Source organism: Lytechinus pictus, chromosome 15 (genome assembly GCF_037042905.1).
Source record: "Lytechinus pictus isolate F3 Inbred chromosome 15, Lp3.0, whole genome shotgun sequence".
Taxonomy (NCBI): Eukaryota; Metazoa; Echinodermata; class Echinoidea; order Temnopleuroida; family Toxopneustidae; genus Lytechinus; species Lytechinus pictus.
Genome location: NC_087259.1, coordinates 7,655,639 through 7,677,021, shown reverse-complemented (window position 1 = coordinate 7,677,021; position 21,383 = coordinate 7,655,639). Strand labels below are relative to the sequence as shown.

The 21,383-nt window shown below is 37.3% G+C and overlaps 2 protein-coding genes across 2 annotated transcripts in view; both read right to left on the bottom strand.

Moving 5' to 3' along the window:
• LOC129277201 (tyrosine-protein kinase ABL2-like) lies at window positions 1–20,613 on the bottom strand. The gene is made up of 9 exons (XM_064110219.1): window positions 20,429–20,613; window positions 16,151–16,452; window positions 13,591–13,863; window positions 12,903–12,987; window positions 10,684–10,861; window positions 8,253–8,437; window positions 6,319–6,509; window positions 5,543–5,732; window positions 1–4,609 (listed from the first exon to the last, which is right to left on the bottom strand). Exons 3-9 carry the CDS (start codon window positions 13,753–13,755, stop codon window positions 3,210–3,212), a joined length of 2,394 nt encoding a protein of 797 aa, XP_063966289.1. The 5' UTR covers window positions 13,756–13,863; window positions 16,151–16,452; window positions 20,429–20,613; the 3' UTR covers window positions 1–3,209.
• Window positions 16,100–21,383, bottom strand: part of LOC135156879 (tyrosine-protein kinase ABL1-like) — a 74,171-nt gene continuing 68,887 nt past the window's right edge. The window contains exons 2-3 of the mRNA XM_064110655.1: window positions 20,375–20,617; window positions 16,100–16,452 (exon numbers count right to left, since the gene is read on the bottom strand). Coding sequence (XP_063966725.1) covers window positions 16,100–16,452; window positions 20,375–20,617 — 596 coding nt within the window. The remainder of the gene's footprint in view (window positions 16,453–20,374; window positions 20,618–21,383) is intronic.

Genomic DNA, 21,383 nt, shown 5'->3' with positions numbered 1-21,383 from the left:
CATCTTGCAGCTAATGCTGATATCATAATTGCAAACCTTCAGGTCAGTTAGGAATCGCCCGAGATTTTCAAGCTACATGTAATCGGTCGTTCATTTGCTGCGATGATGACTACAGTCATATGCGTTCGTATGGATGCTTAAGATAACACTGAATTTTCAAGGAAACAATGAATGCATGAATATACATTATATCAAGAAAATATTTTGAACAAAACTGCATTTTACATGTTGACTTTGCTGGCTTTCCATAGTTGTGGTTGATTGGGTCAATCGCAACTCTTTGTAAGACGGGGCTCATATTTAGAACCATGTTTGACAGACATATGCATTTTAGATATTCAGGAGCCCGTTGCATAAAACTTTTTACCTGAGAAAACTCAGGTTGTTTTTACCATAGTTTTTGCCCTGTGTAAAAGTCAATGGCAGAAATCAGACTAACCTTAGTTTTCAGCTTTTACCAGAGTTTTCTCAGGTAAAAACTTTTATGCAACAGGCCCCAGGTTGCTGTCTTTCCAAAAGGGTGGAAAAGGGCGGAGGAGTAACAGCGTTTTCCACCCTTAATAAAAACACTTTCACTCCTAGGCCCTTTGGGTGCTTTACCCCTTTCAAACCTTTCATTTTTAGAGTGTATTTGGTTGATTAGATCAACTGTAACTCGTTGTAAGACGGGGGCCCTGATCTCATGTTCTAGCTTTAATCATTTTAATGAAAAATTAATTTACAAGGCAATGATGTGTTTTTATATCCTTCAAAGCTTCTTACCAAATATACACACTCAATTTATTCTGTAAATCAAGTGAAAGCTTTAAAAGATGATTGCATAGAAATGACTTTTAAAGAGTGCTTAAAATTTACAATACATGGAAATTATTTTTTCCCCAATTTAGCAAGTTTATTTTTGTATTTACATTGTACAATTATTGTATGTTTTTTGTGGCCAAATAAATAATAATAATAAAAATCCATGTCAGGAACAGATTAGATACACTAGAAACATTACGTTCACATTCAGCCCACATGATATCATCTGCACAATTTCACAACTCCAGACAAAATGGGTTATTAATAGCAAAGCTGCCAACCTGAACAAGAAGAGTTCAGCATTTTAAAATCTGAAAATCAGTATTTTCATGAGGATATCAGTATTTTCAAAGAAATACCATAGGACAAAACATGAAATTTGTATTTGTTATGAAACCATCAGCATTCTTCTCCATTTTCGTTACTAAATAATGAAAATCATTACTAATTTTCATAGAAGCTCTGTTATAGGTAGGCGTTAATGTCACGCAAGTACCAGTTGTAACACTAAACTTGAAATGAGTTTGTATCTCAGATAGATGTAACTTGATGTTGATTTGGCAATAAATGGATCAGTATTTGTCTGTACAAATCTAAATTTGGTGTTGGGCCTGGAATCAGAAACACCCAAACTTGTTTGAGTTAACACCAACATTTTCAATTTGACAAGTAACATAATGGGCGATTTCACGATTGGTGTTGAAGTTGGTGTTTAAGTTGATGCCACACAAGCACCAGCTGTGACACCGAACTTGAAATGAGGCAAGTGCTGGGTTTTTGTCATTATATGGTGTCTGTAGAAGTCTAAGGCCCGTATTGTTAAGTCGGTTTAGAAACACCCAAACTTGTTTGAGTTAACACCAACATGTTCAATTTGACAAGTAACATAATGGGTGATTTCACAATTGGTGTTGAAGTTGATGCTACACAAGCACCAGCTGTGACACCGAACTTGAAATGAGGCTAATGCTGGAATTGCCATTATATGTTTTTTTTTAGCAATAAGCACAAATGATTAGTATAAATTTTGTTAATTGGTTGTCTACAAGATCCAAGTGGTGTCGGTAGAAGTCTAAGGGGGTGTTGCAAGAAAATATTTGCGATCAATTGCAAATATTCTGTTGCAATTTTACAACTGATAGATCAACGTTAGCTGTAGCAAATCAGATTAAATTTTTGTTCCAAGGAGCAATTATTAGCAATAAATCACTCATTTGCAATTAACTGCAAGACATATGATTGATTTAGGGACCGAAAATTGACTTGCAATTGATCGCAAGTTTCTTGCAACACCCCCATTAGTCCCCTTTTGTCAAGTCGGTTTAATCTAAACTCTGGTCTAAATTAGTGGTTTAATTATGGATAGCCATTTGAAACAAATACAAAATATTGGTTCAATTTATCAGCTCACTTGTCACTCCAATCATTTTTCTTTTAAGTTTCAGGGAATCAGGACAATAGTTTTCTTCATCATTACAGCTTGATGAAAGAGCCTAGTTTGTAAGGAACACACAACGTTAATCAAATTTTAACATTTTCGGCTTCCCAGGACATCAGTTAGACCATAGCCTTAATCAGACCAAGACTTCGGAATAGGGGCCTAGAGGAATAACAGATTACTGTATCTGAAAGGTTGACAACATATTCATTCAATGCTTTGGGTTCAGTCCAGAAGCCTTTAAAGCACTCCAAACACCAACACCAACACTGAAGATTGGTGGCCAATTTAACACCAGCTACATCAACATATAGGTCAACATAAATGTAGCAGAAAGTTAGAAGAATAAGAACTCTGAACGACATCTGCATTAGTATAATTAAGCCTACTAATGGATTTTCCACCAGACTTTATGACCACATGCTGTGAATATGAAGGACAATTGGCTTTTCATAATGCAGCTATTAAAAGCATTCACATTTTTATCCGACATTGTTTTGGGTATATTCTGATATTTCTAATGAAAGATTAAAAAATTAAGTGTCGGGCATACAATCAGTTTAAGTGTGAGTAATGTTACTAACATGCTGATATAATAACATCAATCGATGAACTCTGCAGAATTCCATACCATATTTTGCACCTACTTCACATACCTTTGAGTTGTCATGTCACACAGTTCTGTCGGTAGCATTTTTCAACATACATGTAAGATCAAAAATCAGCAGCAGACTTCCTGATCAAAATCTTAATCAGCATGTCAAGAGAAAAAAAATGCAAGATTTTTTTTTTCCAGTACAGGGGCAGTATGATCGCATCAGTAGTGTAACATTTCAATTATCTACAAATAACATTTCACACGAAATTCCATTTCTGGCCGTGTTTCCATTCGTCACCCATACATGACATCGGTAGGTGATCGACTTGAGCTGCAACTGGCCGTGTCCAATCAAAGAGCTGCACCGTCGAGCTACCGCAGAACGATGCCGCGAATGTCAGACACGTTCGTATGCAAGTCCTTAACTATTCTCTCCAGTTCACTGCTGGAAGCGGAAGACCAACGGACTCTCAGCGACGTCGTGTTTGACTCCAGAGAGTTCAAAATTTCCCGGAACGAGAAGCGTGCCTTGACCATGACAGAATCTACATGCTTGGTGCACTGCTTGAAGAAGTTGTCCAACTCCGTGCAAAGTTCGCCGCTATATTTGCTGTATTCGCCGTTCTGGATGAGCATGTTTGTCTGAGCGTACAGCATTTCGGCCATCTGTAGGACTTCTGCCTTTCCACCCTGTCCGGCAGAATCATTCTTGATCGGTGAATTGCCACGCTTTCTTGCCGATCCACGCTTCTCGGGCCGTAACTTGACACCAGGACTCACGTTGGGCGATGACCTAGGGATGGTGATTTCAGGTTTGGGGCTGGTAATGATTGGCTTTGGTCCTTTGATTTGGGGTTTGGCCCCTTTAATCTGAGGTTTACTGTTCAAGAACGATCTCGAGGGGGAACCCCTTGGGCTAGGGGTGGTTGGGGATTCAACAGGACTAACTAATCTAGCAGGAGGTGGGGCAGGAGGAGGGACAGACGGTCTCACAATGTCTTTTCGTTTGTCTCGACTACGACCCGTTGGAGACGTTGGCAGGTCTTTGAAATTGTCCGTGTCCGGCGATTCCAATTGGTCACCTTGCTCTTGGTAAAATGGTAGCGACTTGGTTTTCCCAAGTGGCTCTTTTGAACTGTCATGACCACCATTTTCCGGCCAGTTGGTCGGTTTACTAGGTTTTGCAGGAAGAGGTTTAAAGGCAGGTTTTCCTACCATATGTCCATGCACCTCTCCATTTCCTTCTCTTATAACAGGGTTCTTGTTTCTACGATCTAACGTTGGACTCGAGGGCGATCTGGGGATTGGGTACGATTCATTAGCATCTGCGATATTCTCTAGACTAGGTTTTTTCTCTATTCTAGGTTCTTTAGGTATTCTCAACGGCTTCGCCTTCTTCCCATCCCCTCCCCCGAATCCACTACCAGGCGGCCTTAGAGCTGTCCGAGGGCTAAAGCCCGAGTTAAAGCCGTCATGTACGCCATCCGAGCCACTATTACCCGGAGGCGAAGTCCCAGGCAGTACACAATTCAATTCATGTCCAACGATATCACCAAGCATTTTGGGAACTCCGTTCTCTTTCCGATGGCTTGGGGAGTTCTTGTGGTCCATGTGGTGGTCTCTGGAAAGAAGCTTCAGCTCATCTTCGGCTGACAAACTGTTCCGCCGCTCCTGATCTTTTCTCTTGGGCGTGTCTTTCTTGCGAAGATTCTTCATGAAAGCTGGCTTCTTTCTTGAAACCTCAGGGGATGCCGGTGGCGATGACGTTTTTACTATCAAGAGATCAATTTTTTTTTAAAGTCAATGGTACATCATGCATTATGGCCAACAGGATGTGGTTCAATATCATATCGTGTCTGGGCTGATTAAGCCTTGCATCTCAAAATTTTACAATTTTGAGTACAGCTTATAGAAAAGGCTACATTTTATAAATATGGCAAAGGTGGCAGTCTCATATTGCCTGAAAACTTATCCTGATAACCTGTGCAGAACTGTTTAGAGGCAAAAGAATGTTGCTACTCATATTATACCTCTAAAATCTACCTTATTCTGAGCTGTCATCAAAATATCTAAATTTTGATATGTAAGGTTTAATCAGCACAGCAGCTATATGCAACCCTTGAGCTCAAAACCCACAATAACCTGGGATGGCATATTCTGTAAAAGGTTCAATAATAAATTTCGTTGGTTTTTTTAACCATTTATTCAAACACGTTTATTATAGATATGAGAATTTCCTCCTTTATGTTGAGCTTCAGGTGGGTGTTTCATTAAGCTGTTTGTCAAGTTACGCATGACTTTACGCACAACTAGACTGGAACATGTTTTTAGGTGGCAAGTCCACCACACAGGGATATATCCCAAAAAGGTCACCAGTCGTGCGTAACGTCATTCGCAACTTACGAACAGCTTTATGAAACACCCACCGGGATGCACATTTGGCATTATTGTAGATATTTCAAAGGAACATAGAAGCAAGTGATGCCAGAAAAATTGTCATATAACCACCCATAAAGATGTCGATGTAAAATTCATTAGCTGGAGCAGACTTCATAAATAGATTTTTTTTTAAATGCAAATCAACTGTTTTTGATCTGAGAGAAGACCAATGACTCTTGAAAGTGACCATTTTGCCTCCAATATATGCTCATTTATGTAGAACTTGATGGGTTAATAAGATTTCACCATGGGAAATATTGAGTCACCTGTATCGACAATCGTGTGAGCTTCCTTGCCTCTCGGAGGCTCGTTCTCATTAGTCTGCTGCCCTCGCCTGATGCTCTTCTTCTTAGCCGGGAGGGTAGGTGGATCCTTGCCACGTCTGTGAAGGGACTTCTCCACCTCTTCGCTGATACTGCTGTTCTGGAACATGTTGTTCATCTCCTCATGAATTTCCTGAAAGAGCAAAGATATTTTAAAATAACTAGAAATTTGATGTGTCCAAAGGACACAGATGCCCCCGCTTAACGTGATCAGAAATTCATTAAATATGATTGAACTTAATATCGTGCAGAAACCAATATGCATATATATAATGAACAAATTTAGACCTTTGACCTAGAGACTCACCCTTTCCATAATAATCTCTGACAGAAGATATGACAGTCAGGTCATTTGATGTGACCTGACTGTATTTTGGTGTCATCTACCCAGACACCAAAGATTTTTAATATCTGGTGAATATTTCCAAAGTTATCATGTGGAAACCAACTCGCATATTTAATGAGCAGTGACCTTTGACCCCCACAACAACAAAAATGAAAAGTTAAGAGCAACTTTAAGATTGACTGGTGAACCTTTCTTGCGCCCTGAATAATCAGCAATGAACATTTAATGGTGAATGTCATTTACCACAAGAGAGGATCATCAGATGTTCCTAAAGTCGCTCTTCACTTAAGAACAGCTTTGTGAAACAGCCCCCAGGTCTGTTCACTATCTGAAATATGACAACTCTGAGACACCACAGTCAACACAAACTCACAGTGAACGAGGGCCTCTCGGTGGGCCTCCACTCCCAGCACTTGAGCATGAGCTTGTAGACGTCTGTCGGGCAGCCTTCTGGTCTCTCCATCCTGTAACCCTGCTCAAGTTTGCCGTAGACGTGCTGGAGATCCACCCCAGGGTACGGGGAACATCCGTACGTTGCAATCTCCCAGAGCAGGATCCCAAAGGCTGTGAGGGAATAATAATAATAAATAATTTGGACCATTTATATAGCGCAGCTACTATATTAATATACTCTTCTGCGCTTAACATTTGGTAACATTTCATTACCCCAGCTGTAGCCGAGCTGCCATATACATGTACATGTAGGCGATCAAACATTCAAAGAATTTCTTCCTACTGGGTACCCATACACCTCACCAGGGTCGACTGCAGCGCAATGTGGGTAAACTTCTGGCTGAAGGAAAACATGCCATGGCTGGGAATCAAACCCACGTCCCTCAGATTGAAAGACAAAAGTCTAAGACCCCGTTCGCATCTGTGTTTGTAAACTAGGTTAGAAGAAACCAGTTAAGTGAAAACTAGTTTAACATGTAATGGGGATGATCGAAGCAACCTTGAAAGCGATCTTAAGTGGTCTTCCAAACCAGACTGAAAAAACACTTTGCAATGTATTACTTCCTACCTCACGTACTGGTCTTCGCTCAACTAATTCCATCAAATTAAAAGTATCTACATGTAGATCAAAAGGACATGGGGTTGATAGAGCATTCTTTGCTGCCACACCCCGTCTCTGGAGCTCCCTTCCCCACTCAGTTAGTCATTCAGAAGAAATTTGAAATCCTTTCTTATAACTCCCTCTCCCTAAAAGTGCTTTATAATTTTTTATGCATGCACCATTTTTTTTTACTACCTTGCTGTGTATTATGTTCCATTGTAAGGCACCTTATGCATTCCTTAGAATGGGTATGTGCACTTTAGCAATGTAGATACTAGTATGAAAGGTCAAGTCCACCTCAGAAAATGTTGATTTGAATCAATAAAGAAAAATCAGACAAGCATAATGCTGAAGATTTTATCAAAATCGGATGTAAAATAAGAAAGTTATGACATTTTAAAATTTCGCTTATTTTTCATAAAATAATTACATGCACGATTTAGTCACATGCAAATGAGAGAATCGATGATGTCACTCATTCACTATTTCTTTCGTTTTTTATTGTTTGAATTATACAATATTTCAATATTTACAGATTTGACAACAAGGACCAACTTGACTGAACCATAAAATGTTTAACAATGGTAATTCCACATGTCCAGGGAGAAATAAAACTTTGTTTCACAGGATAGTGAGGAGAAAATTAGAACATTTTATATAATAAAATACAAAAGAAATAGTGAGTGAATGACATCATTAGTCTCCTCATTTGCATATCGAGAAGGATGTGCATATAACTGTTGTTTTACATCCGATTTTGATGAAATTTTCAGTGTTATGCTTGTTGGATTTTCTCTTTTTAATCAAATCAACTTTTTGTTGGGGTGGACTTGTCCTTTAACATTATTATATACCGAGGGTGTATACCAATTACATGTTAAATCTACTGTAGGAGTAAAAGAACATACCTTGTAAATTCCTATACAAGGATCCCAAAGTGGTATTATTGCTTATAAAATCCATTAGACACTATTCCTACATACAGTATATATGGTAATGAGGGCTCAGCGTTAAAACCTCATGTAGGGTGTGGGTACAGGAATGCAGCTTGCAAATTCCTGTACCAAATGCTGGGGATGGGGGGGGGGGGTAAAAATATTGGATGTTGTATGAGAGTCAACAATTTATCATTATTGCAACTTGCTTGAAGCTGGTGGAATTGGTTCAACCACATACAAAGAGTACACCTTACACCTTTGCAAGTTATCATGGTCAGTGAATATAAAAAAGCAAATCTTGAGGGAGGCACATACCCCATACGTCGGACTTGCTTGAGAACTTGTAGTAGGCCAGACTCTCTGGAGCGGTCCACTTGATGGGGAACTTGGCACCGGCCTGAGCCGTGTAGATCTCCCCCTGGACCATCCTGGCGAGACCAAAGTCTGCTACTTTGAGTAGGTGGTGCTCACCCAATAGGCAGTTCCTTGCTGCTAAATCTCTGTTATGGGGTAAAAAAACACATCAAATTGTTTCTTTGTAATTTCTTTCTCATATCATTGACAAGAGAGTTGATCAATCAAATAAGTCAGGTACATGTAGTATTCCCAATATCCTCATCAAATTGTTTCTTTGTATTTGCTTTCACATATCATTATAACAATCCCGGTCAAGAGGGAGTTAGCCAATTAAATAAGTCGGGTAGTATTCCCGAAATCCATGGACAAGTTCTTTCCAGCAGCTTCCATTCTTCATTGAATTGATCATTTCTTGTACTTCACAGAGACCAAAATCTGTTTGTAGAGGGATCAACAAATGTTCTCCTGGGTCTCCCTTTTTTGCCTTTGCATGGAGAGGCTCCCGCCCAAGAGAGAGTGAGGCAGCCACCCCAAAGTAAACAATAAGTTGCCAGGGAAGGTTCTCCGTTAAGAGCTGAAATATTAATTTAGTATTCATGAAGTAAAACAAATATTGGCTTATCTGCAAGAGTAGTTATTCTTCTTTGTACTGTCAAAATTCTGAAGTTTTTTAAAGTTGAGTAAAAAAAGAAGAAACAGGAGTTTCTTTGACCCTTCTTTGTTGACTGCTTAGAAGTATCAAAGGAATTACACAGATTACACATCTCATGTTGGAGTGATCATGAACCCCATACTTCAAACCTTATCTTCTCATTTTTTGAAGCTCTCGCTGAATTTCTTATGCATCGGATCAAGTACTTGAGTCGATTATTGCTGATCAATTTTGACGAGTAAATTACCATTTTAAAGCTTAGGAAATGCCTTTCAAGTTCAAAGAAAATCTCAAAATTAAATTTTGACAACTCGTTAGTTTCAATTGGCAGATGACATACCCATATACATGGCACCTTTCTCACGGGCTCTACATGCCATCTATGTATACAATGTTTTAAGAGGAAACCATTAACATTCTATTCTAAAAGCATCATCATATGTGACCTGCAACCCCAAAACCAACAATTAATCAACCAAAATGAATATTGAGTTTTTTATTGAGCTTGAAAATTCACTTCCTAAGCTTTAAAATGATATATAATATGTTAAAATTGACCAACAATAACCATTACAAGTACTTGTTTGAATGCAGAGGAAATAAAGCAAGAGCTTAAAAAATAAGGAGAAAACAAGGTTTGAAGTTTGGGGATCACTCAAGCATGAGATGTGCATACTGTGTAATCTCAGTGAAACTTCCAAGCAGTCCGAAAAAGATGTGTCAAAAAAAGTAGTGTCCAAAACACTCTTGTATCTTTTCTTTTATTCAACTTCATGACTTCAAATTTTCACGGTATGAAGAAGAAGAATTTTTCTTTCAGATAAGCTATTTTATAATTTTTTATGACCAATTTACTAATTTGGCTACTTACAAAGAACCTTACCTGACGACTTACTGGTGGTTTTGGGGTGGTAGGTCATATATTTGCAATATAAAGTACAAAAGTGATTATTTTCCCTGCACAGCCTACAGCTTTAACTTTTAACTACAGTGTTTTGCTTATGACTGTACTTCAGTCATCATTATCGCATCACTTGCGTGACTGATTAGCTTATATGTGATTCCTGTCTGACTTATAGGTTTGTAACTATATGTATGATAACAGTGTTAGCTGCAAGAGAAAAAAAAATACATTTTTAGATCCTGAATGAAGTTGAACAACCCCTTTAAGAGTAGCCAGGGTGCTCCTAGAGAGTAAAAATCATTTACTAACATATGCTTACTCTCCACAGAGCCAGGGATTCCACCCCATTTATCTGCGTGTACCACCAAAAAACCTGAAACTTTCGCCCCCAAGATTTCTACTTTCCTTCTAAAAGATCTAGCTCTAAATCATGTAAATGTGATACAACTTCATTTCCGACATCGATTTCATTTTTGGAACAAGAATTCATCAAAAAATGAGAAAAATATTATGAAAAGACAAGGGAGACTTGCCCGATGTTTACGCCGCCATTATGTTTCTCATTGTTCTTTGCCAACGTTACGGACGCTAGATCTTTTAGAAGGAAAGTAGAAATCTCGGGGGCGAAAGTTTCATGTTTTTCGGCGGTATACGCAGATGAATGGGATGGAATCCCTGGCTCCGTGGAGAGTAAGCATACGTTAGTAAATGATTTTTACTCTCTATGAGCCTCCTGGCTATTTAAGAGGAAACAACTGTTTCAGTAATCATGGCTAAAGAAAGTCACGGTCATGGCAAAAAGAAAGAAAAAAAAAAAAAAAACACACACTAACCTATGGATGAAACTATTTTTCTCCAAGTAGCTCATGCCAAACGCAACTTGTGTCGCCATGTAAAGCAACGTGACAGCAGGCAGCGAAGTCTCATCGTTATCTCTCAAGTACTCCAAGAGGTTACCATAGGGCATGAATTCCGTCACGATGTAGAACGGGGGCTCTCTCGTGCATACACCTAGTATAAAGAATACAATATAGATACATTTAATTATTGATTAATTAATTTATTTATCTATTTATTTATTCATTTACTTATTCATTTTATTTATTTATTTATTCATTTATTTATTTGTTTGTTTATATATTTGTTTGTTTATTTATTTGTTTGTTTACATATTTGTTTGTTCATCTATTTATTTATTTATTCATTCATTCATTCATTCATTCAATCATTCATTCATTCATTTATTTATTTATTTATCTAGTCATTTCTAATATTTATACAGGGTGGCACATATCACCAACTTGGTGGTCTTCCTTGTGGCCCTGTTAACAAAAAAGCAACAAAGATCATAATAATTGGCAAGAAATAAACAAGATATAATACAGGAATAAACAATATGTACAGACACAAAAGGTATGCAAACATGTTATAAGAAAAATTATTGCTATCCTTGCGAATTATGTTCATTTGATGATATAGGATTCAGTAGATTTTATAACATTCATAGGGGTATAGAGAGCAAAAGACTACTCGCTACATCTAGTGATGTCATCGTTCTTAAAAGTATTTACACATATTGCCGTACATTATGAATTCCGACGCAATGGGATTACTTTTTGCACGTACATCTTTTTATAGATAGAATAACATAGATAATATTTTGTAGAGCGCTAAATACATGTCTCTTTAGTGCAAAGAGACATATTATTATTATAATATAAAGAAGAACATTCCACTTCTATAAAGTGCTTAATACACTGATAATGCCTCTACATGTATGTGCTGCTATAAAGACATATCATTATAATAAAGAGGAAGAGAGGAAGAACATTTCTACTTTTACAGAACAGTAAACACACTGTGATAATGTCTCTACATGTAAGTGCTTTCATAGAGACATATTATTATAATAACAAGAACATTACACAGTGATAATGTCTCCAAGTACTTTTATAGAGACACAGCAGGCCTAAAAAAAATGTTATGTTGCCCTGATGGCCTCACAAGACCAAAATATTGTCTCTTTAAGTACTTAATGAGATATTTCATTACGACAATAATACTAAGAGCGGCATTCCACTTTTACAGAGTGCTAATTACACTGCAATGTCTCTATGAAGGCACTTTGAAAGTACTGGACATTGCTTTATTTCTTGATTGCCTTTGTGATCTTTGTGATCAAGGTTAAGAAATCATAAACAGGCGGTCACGTGTAGTGTGGTTTCAAACAGACATTTCCTTTCAGAGACATACCGACATTGACTGGCAGGCTTTTGGCAATGGGCCTAACTACTACTAATGGCATGATACACCTATTTTACCTGTACACATTACATTCAAGGTCAAGTCAATTTTGTAAAAGTTTTACTAATGCTTGTTCCTGTTGATGTTGATTTTATAATCATTTTTTATTTTGGTTTGTTACTTTTTTATTTTTATAAATATTCATACATTCATTCAATTATTTTTAAGTTATTTATTTTATTCTATTTTTCATTTATTTATTTATTTATTTATTCATTCATTTATTTATTTATTTGTTATTTTTTTAAATCTATTTATTCATTTTATATATATATTTTTTTTTTTGGGGGGGGGCATTTTTATTATTACCGTCAATTACATTCTGCCTTGGACCATTGTTTCACAAAAATTAATTAAAACCATAAATTCATACGGGACATCAAGTCATGCATAAATTCAAAGTGCGGTGCACACTGCACAATCGGTTGCGATACTGAGATAAAAATTCCAGTCTATTTATTTCAAGCCTCCCTACATTAAAGAGTAAAAAAAAAAATCAAAATCGTCATACATGTATCATCAACGGCTGCAAATTGAAGCTGACTTGGACGGAACTCCGACCACACAGCTAGCAGCAATGCAGAATTATGATTTTATTATCCCTATCATTAGGCCGAACTTCAAATGATAAGATTTTACTTCTTGGAACTATAAAACATAAATATAATTTCTAAAAAGTTAGTAAAAAACAGTGTGCAGCAGGCTGTATGAATAGCTTTTCTGACAGATCCTCCAATCAATGCCTTACCTAATAACTGAACCAAGTTCGGATGCTTGATGTTTTTCATCACGGATGCTTCTCTTAGGAACTCATCCACTCTCATATTCTCCTCCTGTAAAAAAAATATATATATATTAATTATAAAGAACATAGTTTGCATTTCAGCTGATTTGAGACATCTGCATGCCAACGTACATATGGAACATATTCTGCACATAACACACAATGAACAAACTAAGCAAAAACAACTTGAAAGAGTCTATTCTCTTTGTTTTGGCTGTCTCCCTCTCCAAACTATCTCTTGTTGCTTTTTTATTCACAATGACATTGTGGTGTACACCTGCCCATTGACCATGTAACTGATTTTTCTTTGCCATATTTCATAATGAAAAAGTATAGGGCCGTATTTGATTTCTGAACAAAATATGGCCGCTCCGTACATTCCGATTCATGCCGCTCTGCAAATTCCACACACTAATGGAATGATCAACTTTAACCCTGGATTTAACGCCATACCCTACTCTAAACCTAACATAAAACCCTATTGCAACCCTATCCCTAACCCTATATCTTAGATGAAATAAAGCCTGGAGAAATTGTCATCAGATGAAATGTCATGTCACCCTCTGACAAGGTGATTTATGGTGTAATATCTACTGTGAAAATATTCGTTTGTGGGTTGTTTTTTTATACAGAATAAAAAACAACAACAAACCCTGAGTGTTTTGACTGCAACAATCTTGTTATGTTTCTTCCAGATGGCCTCGTAAACCTCCCCGTACTGTCCCCCTCCTAGCTTGTTCTTCATCGAGATATCCGTCCTCTCGATCTCCCACTCGTCTGGCAGTGGCGACACCCCGTAGATGATGGGCTTTTGCATCTTGGCCGCGGGGTATCGCAGCGTCGTGATCAGACCGTCCGACTGCTTGCAGTGGTGGTGGACCAGCTCGGCGATGGTACTGAACTTGCTCTCTGTCGTGACAAATACCTGGGGGAAAATGATAAAAATGCACAATAAAGTATGCGTCTTGTTGGCATGCTCCACAGGGAGTGGAGAGAGTGCATGCATTGTGTGCAAGCAAGGGTAAAAATACATCCGTAAAGTGCTTAGAGACATCATTCCGATGTATCAAGTAAGCTTTATGAAAGTAGAATATTATTATCATCAATAAAACTCAAAATGAGCAGTTTCCTTTTTCAAAAATTGAGGATTATATTCCGACAGTATTGTAATACACAACTTTTTTGCTAATCAATGCTACTAAAAAAAAAAAACGAAAACAAGAAATGATTCTGCCTTTATCTAAAGTGTCTGGACACATGCTGCCTATCTTACTTCTAACTTAAGAGTTTTCACAACTACTACACAGACACTTCCTGGAACATAGAGAATCTATTGTCAAAAGCCCTTCATGACAAAGCAGTCTTTGTTGAATCAAAACAGCAGTGTCGTCCTGGACTCTGGAAAAACGTTGTATTTGCAGTTTTTCTTCACCTCCAAATCTTAGGACAATTTGCTGTCCTGGTTCACCAATTTTTGACAAAGACCTTTAAGCTGTCCATTGTCATTTTACAGGCATTTTCAATAGATTTTGTATGTTGTGGAATATGTCCCCGTTGCAATTGCAAAAACTTGCTATAATTTCTCTTATTCACAGCATTTTAAAAAAATTTAGAAAATACTTTTGTAAGGACAGTGATTTTCCGCGATCGCGGAAAACGGACAGAATTCACTGAATCGGCCTTTTGAAACGGAAAGTGGCTTTTCAAACGGAAAATCACGGAAAACATATTTTTTCTCAAAATGCACAGAATGGCAACAGAAATTACTCCCGAATCCTCAACGAAATGCAAATATCATCTGGTAACAACACGATCTTCCTTCGCTACAACAACCCCAATCCACTATAACTGCACTCGAGCCCCTCCATCGCTCGATTGTATCGAAATTAATTTACACTCATATCTGCATAAAGGCAGAAACACGGCCGTGTGTTGCTGCCCTCTGCGTTCGGTCATAATCATGATCGCGCTATATTCATCAAATTAAAAATGGCGGATAGGCGAAAGTCGTTGACTGCTCAAAACGATGTCCAAAAAGTCCCAAAATCAGCGATAAAATCCCATTTAACCATAAAATAATGCTAATAATGTGAAAGGTGAGGATGTATTCATGTTGATTATGTTTCTTTAAATAGTTTTAGTACTCGAATCTCTTTGATTAAAATCGATTTTAAAGCGTTATTAGTACAGTGGCAGATACAAATTTTGACCAGCGCGAGCATTTTGACATCGTTACTCATTGCATATTGATTTTCTTTGTAAATGGATTTGTCACTTTTTCATGTACACAAAGTCTATGGGGAAACGGAATTTCCGGTTTCAGACATGCTGAAATGGAATTTAAGATTTTCTGAAATGGAAAAGGCAATTTTTAGAAACGGAAAATCATTGTCCCTACTTTTGATGCCTAAAACCTTAAAATCAAACCATGGTATCAGTAAATAAAAACTTTGGTAAAAAAACAAAACAAAACATGACAACTGGCATCCATAAAATCAGTTCCTTCTTTCAAATTCTGGATATGAGTATTAGGCCTCGACAATAGATTCATTACCCAAATCCTCATTACAAGATAAACCACAGGTTAATACTGCATTGCAGCTCAATCCAATCCAAACTTAAAGTCACTCATGCAACTAATCTGTCACAATCACGAGGTCAATGAACCAATTACTGGCAAATCATCCTTCTAATATCTTGTTTTTCTGAAATTTGACCTCACTCACTTCCATCAGTGCCATCTCATTAATCTGAAAATCACATGTGAAGAATTTTATATGCACATGTATGTAGGTGCTGCTAAGTCATGAGTATGATGATCTTTAGAATTTATAAATAATGGTGGAGGCTTATTGCTACATTTTCTTATTCATCTCTTAACTATAAAATCTTGAAAGAGATATCCCAATATATGCTGTTGGTTGAATAACTGTCATGAAGACTTGTCTAAAAATAACCACTTGTGATATCATTTTTTTTTTCAATATATGGCCAAGAAATTAGAGAAGCAAATATGGGAAGCAAGGAAAGAATGAGCTAGACCATGTTTGATTTACTAGTAAGTCTTTTTCTTCCGGCGTTGCTTTCTTGCGTTCAGTCTTAAAACATGCACGAAATGGGTAGCTTTCTTGTTTATACACATTTAAGCCTACTAGATTGGTTTACGAAGGCAAGGTTGATGTATTTCTTTTAAAAACAATATTCATACAAACCTTTCCATCCGACCCACTGCTAATTCTATAGTGGTACACCCGGCCATCGAAGCGGAGGGATATTGACCTATGACCGGGGCTGCTTTCACTGTCCCGAACCAGGAAGCTGCCATCGATACCGCTGCTGAGGAGATATTCCGCCGCATTGCGAGAGATGGGACCGTGGTACCAGGAGTGCTTCTCGAGGCTGTTGAAAGGGGTGACGTATGTCACGGGCACCCAGCCCGTCTTGCCGTTCTTGAGTTTCTTGGCCTCGCACCACTCTCCACCCTTGTTGTAGCCGAGGATACGGACATGATCACCTGGAAAGATATAAAATTTCATACTGATTACCGATCAGAGAGGACACTGGTATTGAATAATATATTGGTCAATGGCATATCAAGAAAATATCTGACCACCTGCACATTTTATACAGTATTTTTTTTTTCATTTTCGGGGGCTACTTTTCACAAGTTACTGCCTAAATCTGCAAAATCGGACCAACTTTCTGTTAACAGCTTTAAACGTTCCTTTCAATTGTTTTTATTAAACTTATACTCAGTAACCTAATATGATACATGTATGTTTACCACGACTTTGACTTTTTCATTTTTTTCCCCCTCCCCCCTTCTTACTATCATGTATTTATTTTGGGGTCAACGCTCAACAAGGCAAATTGCTCTTTTTTCGTTGATCCCTTATTCGACATGATTTGTTTTCTTTGTTGTTCTCTTATGTTATTTTTCTATAACCATGTACATGTATTTACATGTTCATCATTGTTTTTACTTGTACATGTATGTATTGACTTTTATACAGGGTATGTGTTTTTATGAAGAATGAAATAAAATCATTTCAATTCATTTCAATTTTCAGGGGCTACTTTTCACAACTTACTGTCTAAATCTACAACATTAGATCAAGATTTAACATTGCAATGAATGGAGATTTTCATCGCTCATTTTTTTTTAGTTTCCAGGGCTCATTTGAGCATTTTGGGGGCCCAATTGCCCCTAGCTATTTTTTTTTACCTGATGCATAGGACAAGCACTACAATCATACCCCCTAGCAGCAGGGCCACAATTCATAAACTTTGGCATTATTAAACTACCAAGGAAACCAAGATTGCGATTGACTGATGAACCCTGTTGCCATGGTATCACTGCTTCATTAGCTGAATCATTCACTGTTTTAATCTTCTTTTATTTTGTCCTTTTGGACCCCCGACCTTCCCCCCCCCCCCTCCCCCAAGCACCTGCCCCCCAAAAGAAATAAGTGGTAAACAACAAGATTCAACGAAAGGAAACCAGCAATATGGTATGGAAATTAATTAGGACGAACTTCATATGATTTGTTTACTTTTTTCAATTTCTTTTTTTTTTTTTTTTTTTTTAGGGTTTCATTTATTGTGAAACCAATTGATTCATTGTTTATATTTTACCTGTATATATTTTTTCATTAGTCTTTTTTTTTATATTTCTTTTGGGTTCTACATTTCATAGATATGTATATAAGTGAATATTTAATTTGTGCTATTGATTATGTACACATTACTGATTCAATTATATTAATTATAACAGATTGTATATCATGACAGGGACGTTGTGGAAAGCAGTTTTGAAACTGACAATGCCACCCTGTATAAATGAAACTACAAATAAAATAAATAGAAATACAATTAAAAACAATTTTTACAGGTTCACTGGAGAAGTGTATACAAAGTATTGATACCACATAACCCACATGAAATGTTATTCGGATTGTTAAATGTAATATTTTGCAGTCAACAGTGACTGATGATCAGGAACAAGTGACAAAGCAATCTGATTGACAGGTTTTCTAAAACCAAAATTGCTTATCTCGCAAAATCAAATTACACAAATAAATGAACGATCAATAAAGATGCAACATAACCCAGGGGAAAGAGGCAATTGTTGTACAAATGCCAAAATGAGATTTTTGTTACAGAGAGTATACATTACATGTAGCTACTGCAAAGCCTTGTTCAGGGGCCCGTTTCATATTAAAGGACTTGCAACTGTTGTAACTTTGCCATTATGGCAACTACCATGGTAAACTTGATTTTGATTGGCTGCCGAGTCCTGTTACCATGGTAGTTACCATTATGGCAAAGTTACAACAGTTGTAAGTCGTTTATGAAACAGGCCCCAGATACTTTAATGCAACGATGGAAGAAAGATTTTTTTCAAGTGTTCACATATGAGACAAAATGCCAAATTTGGGGTCATAAACAAGAAATAAACATTACAAAGTCCCTTAAGATTTATCAGAAGTTGCACAGACAAATCAAGACACTATTCATTTTCTTCTTCTTCTTGGGTCACTACACAAGTCTCGGGACAGTGATTTTCCGTTTTACCGGTAAATATAACCAAAATTCTGTTTGTTTGTTATACTTTTCATGTAAAAATTCATGGAATTCACCTGCAAAAAGTAATTCAGGTTTTTGCTGTGTACATTTTCAGTGACAAAACAGAATTTCCATTTTTAGATCAAGTTGAAACGGAATTACAGATTTTCAGAAACGGAAAAAAATATTTTTGGAAACGGAAAATCACTGTCTCTACAAGTCTTGTCCAGTGGAGAGTATTCATTTTGATATTTACATGTAAGTCATGTTTTATATGTTTGTCCATGCAGCTTTGGAAACATTTTCTTTTGCACCATGATCATCTTCAAAAGGAATGGTTCGTCCGCAGATTTTTATTGCCTCGCATTCAATGGTTCGTCCACAGCTTTTATTTTATCATTTCATGAGAAAGTTTATTTATAAAATCAAGGTTGATTGTTGCCATATTATCATAGCTCTAGATCTGGTACATTAATGTGAACTTATCTTTGCCTTTTGTTGTGGAATCATGGATAATTCAGATGATCACTAACACAGAAAAGCATATATGTGGGACAGTGCATTAATATTGCTTGGAAAAATACCCGACATTTGATGGAACTCCTTGCTTATTTTGCTCATTTCTCAGCAATTACACATTTTCTTTCACAGCCATTTGGCACATATTTTTTATTCATAAATGCAAACACTTTGGTAGTAATTTTATTGGATTGTGTTCGAACTCATTTTGAGATCATTATCACAACTGGTATTTATATTTAACTGCTTACATTCGAAACGAACCAATATCTGCTCACAAACATGTTTCTGCTTTAGGGGAAAGATGTCCTGATAGAAAAAAATTGATTCAGAAAATATAAACCTGTATACAGGCATCCATGTCAATGTACCATTGCACATAATATCTTGTGATAAATGTATATCTTCAGGCATAGTAGAGTAGGATACAATTGATCTACATCGATATACATGTATGATACATATTCGTAGGCATATCCCACAGGTTATTTTTTTTTTAAATCAATATCATGCAAGAATTAAACAGGTTTTTTTTCTTCAAATTTCACCTGAATGACATCCAACATCTACATTAAAATATTTAGTGCTGGATTCAAATGCTAGTAAATTGCAACTGCCACCCGGGGGGGCCACTTACATTGACGAGTGGATACCATGCGCGACCAAAAAAACACGTAAAAAGGATGTCTTTTTCAAGATACGGCACGTTACGTACGTAACGTGATAAGGGTGTCAAAAACACAAAAATAATGAAAAAAGGGTATCTATTTCGCTAGGAAAGCTACGTGATTAGGGTCAAATTTGCGGGGATGATAAAACAAAATTAAAATGTTTTATAAAGGATGTCCTTTTTGCCCCAACACTACGTGTTTAGAGTCCGATTTGCGCGAGGTGTGGAAGGTGGGGCCGTAACTAGACTAAACCAAATGGTGTGTAAAAGGTAAAACCGACGACCGACGGACCCGTGACATAACCCCATAACAAAATATCGCTGTACTTGTTTAGGGGTTCATTTCAGGGAATACTTGCCAAGAGTATCGTTTTGTTTCAAATTCTTGTTAAGGGTAGGGTTTCAGACGCCAATACTTGTTAAGGGGTGCATTTTCAGAATATGGAAAATACGTATTTAGGGTGCTTTTCGAGACCCCATGGTCGCGCATGGTATCCACTCTTCAATGGAAGTGGCCCCCCCGGGAACTGCCAATACAAAATAACGTCAATTGGATATCAGGAAGATACGTACAAAGACTATATCCCAAAGCCCTTTCCATGCTTTGGAATAGGTTTTATATCAAAAAGAAAAACATTGCAGATGTTTTTACTTCTGTCTCTGCCACACTACTCCCTCTAACCCCTTCCTGCCCTGCCCCCACCCCCAGTAAAGCAATGAACCAACGTTTCTTTACCCTTTCGGACAGTGAGCTGGTTCTCGACACCGCCGTTGAAGTCGTAGAGGACCACAAAGAGATCGGGATCATGCTCGTCACCACCGCAGACATCCTCAGTAGAGTTCCATCCAGCGATATCCGGCGATTGAGCGTGGGTTGGTGTACTGGGTAGCGGACGAGACTGGATGGTATCGGAAGGGAAGTTGTCTGGAGAAATGAAGAAAGAAAGTTAGTGAGTTACTAACATTTATTATTAAATACAGAAAAGAAAATGTGATTGACCAAGTATGAAAGTATTATGAACACGATATACAAGGACAATCAAAACCTGGAATATCACACACAAAATTTGATTTTTAACTCGATAGCATCTACCAAGGAGAATGCTCTTTAATTGACTATACATGTATGCTAAAGATCATTCATTCCTTTACAGACATAATTATCACAAACTTATCAGAGGGAGCACTGGATGATATTCATTTATCCTCTGGTTTTGTTTTTTGGTGTCGACAGAATGAAAGTATTATTCCTACAGAGAAAAATGAATGACCGACTTCAAAATCTGATCTGTTATCTGTCATCTACAACAAAGCATACGCAGAGATGCCTATTATTAATTTCTCTCAATTTTTGTCACTATCTGCCAGTCTGCATGTCTCTCTTCCCTAATGTCCATGCCACTCTGTCTCTTTCTTTTTCTCTCTCTTTCTCTCTTCCTCTCTCTGAAGATGCTCTCATCTTGTCTATCATAAAACCGAACGCTCAATTTCTTCACATACTTCTTCAGCGCTACTCAATGATCAAATGGCCTCTGGTTTCTGCACAGATCTTATCATTGAGAGAGAAAGAGGGGAAAAAAACTCTTTCCTTCAAGCACTTGCTCACCAAGCTGCATTTGGAAGGGGTAATATTACAGATATCCAAACCACCTCATGTCAATAACAGGAGCTCAAAATGTCCCAACAAGCTG

Coding starts and splice junctions, on each gene's coding strand:
- LOC129277201 (XM_064110219.1), bottom strand. CDS start 13,755: ATGCAAAAGCCCATCATCTACGGGGTGTCGCCACTGCCAGACGAGTGG. Junction 10,862..12,902: donor GAACTTGGTTCAGTTATTAG/GTAAGGCATTGA, acceptor TCTTTATACTAG/GTGTATGCACGAGAGAGCCC. Junction 5,733..6,318: donor CCGAGAGGCCCTCGTTCACT/GTGAGTTTGTGT, acceptor TTGCTCTTTCAG/GAAATTCATGAGGAGATGAA.